The sequence below is a fragment of the Lycium ferocissimum genome, chromosome 4 (assembly GCF_029784015.1).
Source record: "Lycium ferocissimum isolate CSIRO_LF1 chromosome 4, AGI_CSIRO_Lferr_CH_V1, whole genome shotgun sequence".
In the NCBI taxonomy this organism is placed as follows: domain Eukaryota; kingdom Viridiplantae; phylum Streptophyta; class Magnoliopsida; order Solanales; family Solanaceae; genus Lycium; species Lycium ferocissimum.
The window spans coordinates 60,013,995-60,022,928 of NC_081345.1; the positions used below are offsets into that span (position 1 = coordinate 60,013,995).

At 37.6% G+C, this 8,934-nt stretch overlaps 1 protein-coding gene across 1 annotated transcript; it reads left to right on the plus strand.

Annotated features, from left to right (window-relative positions):
• The first annotated feature begins 1,891 nt into the window (after positions 1 to 1,891).
• Positions 1,892 to 3,870, plus strand: LOC132054245 (uncharacterized). Its single transcript, XM_059446289.1, has 4 exons — positions 1,892 to 2,171; positions 2,784 to 2,897; positions 2,951 to 3,243; positions 3,400 to 3,870. Exons 1-4 carry the CDS (start codon positions 1,892 to 1,894, stop codon positions 3,868 to 3,870), a joined length of 1,158 nt encoding a protein of 385 aa, XP_059302272.1.
• Positions 3,871 to 8,934: the final 5,064 nt, after the last annotated feature.

An 8,934-nucleotide genomic window follows, 5' to 3' on the forward strand; every position in this document is an offset into this window, starting at 1 on the left:
TCTCATGCTCTCAAATCTCACAAGTCAAACACATAACGTGACTACATGATTAAGATTTGACACAACAGCTAAACATGAAGCACCAGGAAAGGAGTTGTGCACTCTGTGTGGTAAGATGAGACATAGTAAGTCCGAATGCCCAGTGCACCTGAGCTACGAGGTGAAAAATATGAAAATTGCAAATAGAAATACCAAGCCAATCAAGAAGGAAGCAATTGATGTTGGAGACAGGTCCACCTGAGCTTTGCCTGATTGGATAAGGAAATAGTAGATACATCCAATGGTAAATGGAAAAGGACCTACACTTGTCTGGGTACCTATAATTAATTGTTGATTGTTGTTGCAAGTAAGAGGAGCAGAAGAGAAAGCTATAATGACATATGGATAGTGCTTGCTAAAGTCATAAAAAGAACTTACAACGTAAATTCTGCTGCCTCTCAGAATAGAGGAAAAAGAAAATCGCTGCCAAAGGACTATGCTTTCGGATAGGGGAATCTTGGGTGGAACAGGTAGATGAACCTGGTCTACCAAAGGAAATGAATATTTGCATAGAGATAGGTGAGAATAAAAAGCAACAACCACAAGATCAAGTTTAGGTACAACATCAGGAAGTAGAAGATCATAAAAAATGCCAAGGTACTTATGTGACCTTGAAACAGGTTGAGAAACTTGTTCCTCAGGTTTAATGAAGACGTCAACTGGAATAAGTAGTTCAACCTGGTCCAGTAGAATGTAACAATAAATTGATCAATGCTGAATTGTCAAATAAAGAAGAATATCAGTGGATTGCGACATGTAAGTCTCTCAAAAAGAGAAAACACAAGTGGTTCATTTATGGTGAATGATATTGCGGTAAAAGATGAAGGAATTGGGTTTACAATTATTCTTTGTGATCCCACAGGTGCTAAAATGTGTTTATAATAACCCGGCTGATTATGTTATAATTTGTTCTCAATTAACTTAGAAATGAATGATTCATGTTAGTATTGAGGATGATTAAAACTACACATATGATTCCTAAAAATTTGGCTAGGAAAGTTGTCTCAGACAATATGAGTCTATAAGTAAATAGAAATATTCCACTCAGTCAGGTACATTTAATTGTATGTCCTATGCAATAATAGTTACATGAGCTCTTAAAGGCATGAACATTATGACTATCGTAGAAACTGGACCTAAATCAAACAGTGCCCAGGATCAGCCATTAACATATCAGGTATGTATTCTTTCTTTGGCAATCAATTATACATAACAAATCAAGGAACAAATTAAACAACTTGATTCTACTACCCTAGTCAAAATATTAGTACGTCGTTAAGTGCATTGAGAAAAGTGAGTCATGACGAACTCCTTGAAAATCTCCTACAATCACATCTCCTTCTTCCCAAAAAGGAACTTTTCAACTTTCCTTTCACACCACTTTATGCCATGCCCCGAATCATGGCCTGAGCGTGACACGACACTTGGTGCCTTGCTGCATATGAACGAGCAAACCACATGGCTTGCTGAATCAACCTGTGGCATGAGCTGATGCGGAATATAATATAAATATGCATGGTGGGAGTAAAACATGGGTTTAAATAATCATAAGTCTGAAAATATATAATAAATGTTGAGCCATTACTAGCTATATGACCCAAAACATCTGACATGACATAACTGAACTAGTCTAGTTTATGAAACCTCTGATATGAGTCTGGCTGCTAAACTGTTTACCAGGATAAAGCCCCCGACATACCTTAACTCCATGACAAAACTAAACATAAATAAAGATAACACCCCGAATAGAATGGGCCTCACAAATATCATGTTTGTCACCATGGTCTATGCAAAGTGTGATGCAATAGAAAGATTAGCATTATAGAATAGCCTTTATGTTCTGGCTGATGGTATGGTTGCACCATGGTTGATAGGGGTTGATTTTAATGTGATTTTGAATGAGGAAGAGAAGATTGGTGGATTACCAGTATTGCCAAATGAATATGAAGATTTTGCATTTTGTCTTAATTCTTGTGAGCTGATTAAAGCAGGTTTTAAAGGAAGTCCTTTCGCTTGGTGGAATGAGAGATTTGATGGGCAGTGTATCTTCAAAAGGCTTGATAGAAAGTTAGTTAATAACTTGCTGCTGCAATGGTTTGATTTCATAGAAGTGGATCATTTATCTAGGACTGGTTCTGACCATGCTCCTTTATTATTATCTTGTAGTGATCAACAACAACAATTTATTAGAGCTTTCAAATTTCTGAAATTTTGGGTTGATCATGAATCTTTCCAATTAGTAGTTAATTAGAACTGGCATGCAGAAGAAGAAAGGGATGTATTCTTATCTTTTAAACAGAAAGTGAAGAAGATTAAATCTATTTTATCAGCATGGAGCAGGCAGGTTTTTGGGGATATTTTCAAGCATTGACCATTAGAGAGGATATTTTCAGAATTAAAGAATAGTTGTTTGAAGAAGCCCCTACTGAAGTTAATAGAATGGTGTTACAAAGAGCTCAGGCTGAGCTTAAGAAGTACTTGCACTAGGAAGAGGAGTGTTGGACATAAAAATCTGGGTATGATTGCATTGCTGAAGGAGATAGAAACACCAGATTTTTCCAAAATATTGTCAATGGTAGAAGGTAAAGAACTCAGATTAGAAGAATCCAGAGTTCTGATGGGAATTGGATTGAAAATGTTAATGAGATAGCTAATAAGGTTGTTGCCTTTTATCAGAAGCAATTCATTTAGGATTCACTACAGAATTTACAATATGAGATGGCTATATTGGATCACATTCCTAGTATATTATCAGAGGAGGAAAATACAGGTGTTGTTGCTATCCCAACTATGGAAGGTCAAACAGGCTGTGTTTGAATTATCAGGGGATAGTGCTAGTAGTCCAGATAGACTTACTGGTATCTTTATCAATGCTGCTGGGAAACTGTTGGTGTGGATGTATTTCATGTAGTTAAGGTGCTCTTTGAGGGTCAGACTTTGCCCAAGTCTATCACTCATACCAACCTGGTTTTGTTGCCAAAAAAGAATGAGGTGGAAAGATTTTCTGATATGAGACCTATTAGACTTAGTAACTTTATTAACAAAGTTATCTCTAGAGTGGTGCATTACAAGCTGGAGAAGGTCCTACCTAGATTGATATCTGTCAATCAATCTAGATTTGTAAAGGGTGGGAATATTATTGAGAATGTTTTGTTAACTCAAGAGATTATTTCTGACATAACGTTAAGGGCCAAGCCAGCTAATGTAGTCCTCAAATTGGATATGACTAAGGCTTATGATAGAGTCTTTTGGTTTTTTTTAATGAAGGTTCTGAGGAGAATGGGATTTACTAAGCAGTGTATCGATATAATGTGGAGACTGCTGGCTAATAGTTGATATTCTATCTTGGTAAATGGTCAGGCTCATGGTTTCTTTCACTCGACTAGAGGATTTAAACAGGGTGATCCTCTATCACCTTCAATATTCATACAGTCTGCTGAAGTGTTAACAGGGGCTCTCAATGCATTATTTGATGGTCAAGATTTCAAAGGGTATGGGATGCCAAAATGGAGAGCTAATCTTAACCATTTGGCTTATACAGATGACACCATAGTTTTTTCATCAGCTGATAAAAAATCTTTGGGGTTAATTATGTCTACATTGAAGGCTTCTGAAGATAGGTCTAGTCAGTTGATTAATAAGAGAAAGAGTTCATTTTACATGCATGCTAAGGTTTCCAATGTATTAGTGCAACAAGCTGAGCAGATCACTGGTTTTACAAGAGGGAATTTTCCTTTTATATATTTAGGTTGTCCAATAACTCATGCAAGGAAGAAGAAAGCTGATTATGCTAACCTTATTAAGAAGATCAGAGATAAATTGCAAGCTTGAAAGGGTAAGCTTCTTTCACCAGGAGGTAAGGCAGTATTGATCAAGAGTGTACTTCAGATTATTCCCATCCATATTCTATCAGCCATAAGGCCTCCAAAGTGTGTGATTAAGGAGATTCATCAGATTTTTGCAAAGTTTTTTTTTGTCAAGTAAAGAGATGTGAATGCTAAACATTAGGCTGCTTGGTTAAAGATGTGCTTACCAATTGAAGAAGGAGGATTGGGATGCAGGTCTCTTTTTGATGTATCCAAGGCTTTGAAAGCTAAATTATGGTGGAGGTTCAGAAATTCCAATTCTCTGTGGGCAAATTTTCTTTGGAACAAATACTGTAAAAAGCAGTATCCACAATACGTTACATAGAAAGGAGGGTCTCAAGTGTGGAAAATGGTGTTAAAGCTAGAGATAACATTGGACAAGAGATCTGGTGGGAAACACATAGTGGTACTGCTAATATTTGGTATGGTAACTGGACAAAGCTGGGAGCATTACACTATGTTGTTCCTAATGACTTCATCATTGATGATAGTGTGGAGGATGTGAGTCAGCTTATTACTGAGAATGGATGGAATGAGGAATTGATGCATCATTATTTACCTGAGGAGATTGCTAATCATGTTGTAAATGAGATGAAAGTGTATTTTGAAGAAGATCAATGAGACAAGACCTGGTGGATGATGACAAGTTCTGGCAAATTCACAGTTTCTAGTGCATGGGAATTGTTAAGACAAAGAGCAAACTTTTTATAGATTTATAAGCAGATGTGGATGAAAGGGGTGCCTTTCAAGATCAATTTTCTGTTATGGAGGATGTGGAAGTTCAAGATTCCAGTTCATGAGGTATTGCAAAGCATTGGTATTCCTGTGGTTTCTAGGGGCTACTGTTGTACTGCATATCAACAAGAAACAATTGACCACTTGTTTCTTAATAGAGAATAAGCAAGCATAGTTTGGAAATTCTTTTCCGATGCAGCAGGAATATCCATGATATGTCACAATGTCAAACATGCTATCCAAATCTGGTGGGAGACTGATTGTCACTATAAACTGAAGGTGGTGTATAGAGCTGTTCCTGCTATGATTTTGTGGCAAATATGAAAGTGGAGAAATACTACAATGCATGGAGGGACATTGTCATTATATAGAGTGTTGCATGAAATTCAGGAAAGTATTCATAGGTTCTGCAGAGTTAAATTTCCTGCATGGCTGGACATACCTCACAAATGGCCTGATATAGTCGAATATGTGGAAAGTTTCCAACCTTGCATCACTTGTGCTATTGTTAGATGGGAGCTTCCACCTACAGGATGGTTCAAACTGAATACTGATGGTGCTGCAAAGGGTAATCTTGGTCCTAGCTCAGTTGCATTTTGTGTTAGAAATGACAGTGGGGATCTTATATATGCTGAAGGAAGGACACTTACTGATGATTGAAAAGTTTAGTTGTAGAATCTGTGGCATTGAGGGATGTAATTACATACTGTGAAAGGCAAATATGTGGCCGTTGATAGTTGAAACTGACTCCTTGTCCATGAAGAAGTTTATATTTGGTGAATGGGAAGCACCTTAGAGCATAATACTAATAGTTAAGGAGATCAATAGAATGTGAAGGAATCAGAACACACAGATTCAACATATATTCAGAGAAGGAAATGCAGTAGCAGGTTTTTTGACTAACTTAGCTTTTGATTTTGTAGGTATAGTACATTTTCATAACTTTCAGGATTTACCTAGTGCAACAAGGAAGTTGATCAATATGGATAAATCTCAAGTTCCAAACTTGAGAATCAGATACACAAGGGACAGGAGGAACTGATAAAACATTTGCAGCAGATCACTACAACTTTTGCAGCAGATCATAGAACAACTTGTGCACTTTTGCAGCCACCATGATATGCAGCTATTTACAGAATGCCAGTCTTATATCTCACATCTTCTACACTGGTTAATAGATCACAAGTAAGGTGGTATTAGTGTGTTTCATGCCCATTCCATATGTGAAGGATGTTAACTAATATAGAGGGTGTTTTGATTCATTTTGCATGGCATTTCCACTTCAGAATATAGTATGACAAATATAGAAGCCTTATGAACTACAAACCTGGATCCTAAAAGAAAATTCCCAGACTGGAATCCAAACACCTGGTGAGAGCTTTGAGGTGTGAATATTGGAGGAAAGTTAAGTATCCAGGAGCTTCTAGTTGATTAGCTTGTTTATGTTGTTATTTCTGCATGTTTTGCTTTGTTTTCTTTATTTTCCAACCTGTTTGGTTGGCTATACAGACTATTTTATTTTGAATAAAATACCACCCTTGGTGGTTTTCATTAAAAAAAAAAAAGAATGGGGCTCACAAATAGCTGATACGAGCAAGTCCTAGCGAGCTGATGCGTCGTCCTGTAAATATGCATCATGAAATGCAGGCCCCAGGAAAATAAAAGGGGACTTCAGTACACTTGAATTGTATTGGTATGTAAAGAAACTGAATGAACTAAGCATGGCACATGAAATAATAGAACCGAAACTGAAACTGTATCTTTAAGCTGAACATGAACATGAGTATATCTGACAAGAATATGTATATATAACATGAGTAAAATATTTTAAGTGGGAGAGCCTTAGTATAACCGACATGTAACCACCACGTAAGTACATTGCATCTGATCTCGGCCCGACCAGCTAAGCCATCCTGTACCTTGCCGGGGTACAAGACATGAATATGGACATGAATGGATCCAATAACCCGCAATGGGTAAACATGAAGGTATTGGCCTAACTGGGCGGAGTGATCCTTATCCTAGGCTGACATACATAGTTTCAGGCTATGAGAGACTTCTTGGTAATCTGTACAACTCCCAAAACATGAACATGAATATATTTGGCTTATAGCCCATGAAGTATATAAACATGATTCTTGATTGTATCATAATATGCAGATAGATATATAATATAACTTGTATGATAACATGTAGAAGTTCACGAAAATAAATATAAAAGTGCATATCTTGCATTTAAGAACCCATGGAATGCAAAGTAAGGGTTTTCATAGATTACAGACAGATTCTCAATAACCAGAATAGAATATTAAGAACACAATAACGAAGTAATCATACAAACATGGTTCATCATGTTACATGTACTTAGGATTATCATGAACATGTCTAGAACCCTAGTTTCTGGTGAACTTTCATATAATCATATAAGAACGTGGCGTGGGGACGAACAATGATGTTCCCACACGTAGATAGAAACCCTACATACCTGTAATCGCTCCAATCCAACGAACTAAACCGCGTCTCTAACAAAGAACACCAAAACTCTACCTTTGAATCGCTTGAGAAGGATTTACCTTGGAAATCCTATGTTTTGGTTGAGGAATCATTTTTAAAAAAAATGAATTAATGTTAGAATTACTTAGGAATCGTTAGAGCGATCTTACCTTGACGTGGAAGGATGAGGAGAGGAGGAAAACGACTATTTAGGGCTTTAGAATGAAGTTGGAATGTCTGATAAATGAAATTTCGAGTTAGGTGTTGAATTTATAGCACGTGAATTTTGGTCCCCCAGGCTCCCCGAGCGCGGTCCAAGGAGAGCTCTTGCCTCGCTTTGGGGCGAGCTCAACGAGCTTCCTTGACATTTTGGACTTAGACGATTTTTCTCTTTTTTTTTTTTTAAACTTTTTGGACCCCTAACTTGTTGAGCGCGGTCTATGGCCAGCCCCTGCCTCACTTTGGTGTGAGCTCAGTGAGCTCCCCTATCCATTTTACACTTAGTCAAAATTTCACATTTTTCTGCTCGCTAACCACGTTCAGTAAAATGGGTATAACTCCTAGCACAGAGCTCCGTTTAAGCTCCACCTTGTATGGATGGAAAGGTATTTCCACGTACTACAACTTTTGTTAAGGAATCTTTTCCAAATTCTCAACGAATCAAGGAGTTACAAGTGCCTGAAGTAGCCATGTCAACCATTTTCGCAATACGTATAAACTTTCAAATTTTCCGCTAAAATTCTAACGTTAGGGATATAACCTTAGTTCTAAGATACGGGGTGTAACATTATCTCCCCCTTGGGATCATTCATCCTTGAATGATGGGTCATGGTTAGGAAAGCAACTGGACATGGCTTGAATACGAGAGCGTGAAGAAACATGACATGGAACATGGGAACTGAACTGACATGACATCGTTTCGTGAAAATATAAGCACTGAGACATGAGTAGAGAGTACATGAACGTGAACGTGAAACGTGAGACATGAATTCTTAAGGGACATGACTTGAATTCGGAAGGTATTTACCTTGATTGGTTTCTGCTTGCTCTTCTAACACATGAGGATATTCGGATTTCATATCCTCTTCAGCTTTCCATTTAGCTTCGTCAACTTTCTGACTCCTCCACAAGACCTTTACTGAGGCTACTTCCTTAGTTCTCAGCCAACTACCAGCTAACCAGAGCTCAACACAAGCCTCAAAGGGCATCATAACGCACATGACATGACATAGCAGGGTATTAAAACATGAACGTGACTAATATGAATACAGAAATGGCATGAATACATGAATAATAACTTTCATGAATCCCGATCTGACATGAACACATAGATATTGGAGTGAATGAATACATGGATACTATACACGGGGCTTGAGAAAGAATTCGCGAGCATGAATGACATGAGCAACGAACACGAGCATAAACATCACATGATTGCATGGACGTGAGGAGCATGACATGGAACATGACTACATGAATACTAGCCGACTTGGATACGTGAGCGTTGATGTCACAACCCAACCCACCATGACTAGCACCCACACTAACTCCTAGTGGGCGAACCAACACATAAGTCACCTATTCATTCAAGTCCATTTTTATATTAACCAATTCGATCAGTTATTACCCATTCAAGCATAAGGTAGTAAAAAAAAAGTCATGCTATAAACAGTGAAGTAAATGCGGAAGTCCTAACTATAACAAAGCCCCAAAATCCGAAAGTCACCATTCAATGACTCTAATCTAAAACAAGTCTAAGGAATGAAAACTGTCTAAACAAATAACCATAATGTCTGGAGTA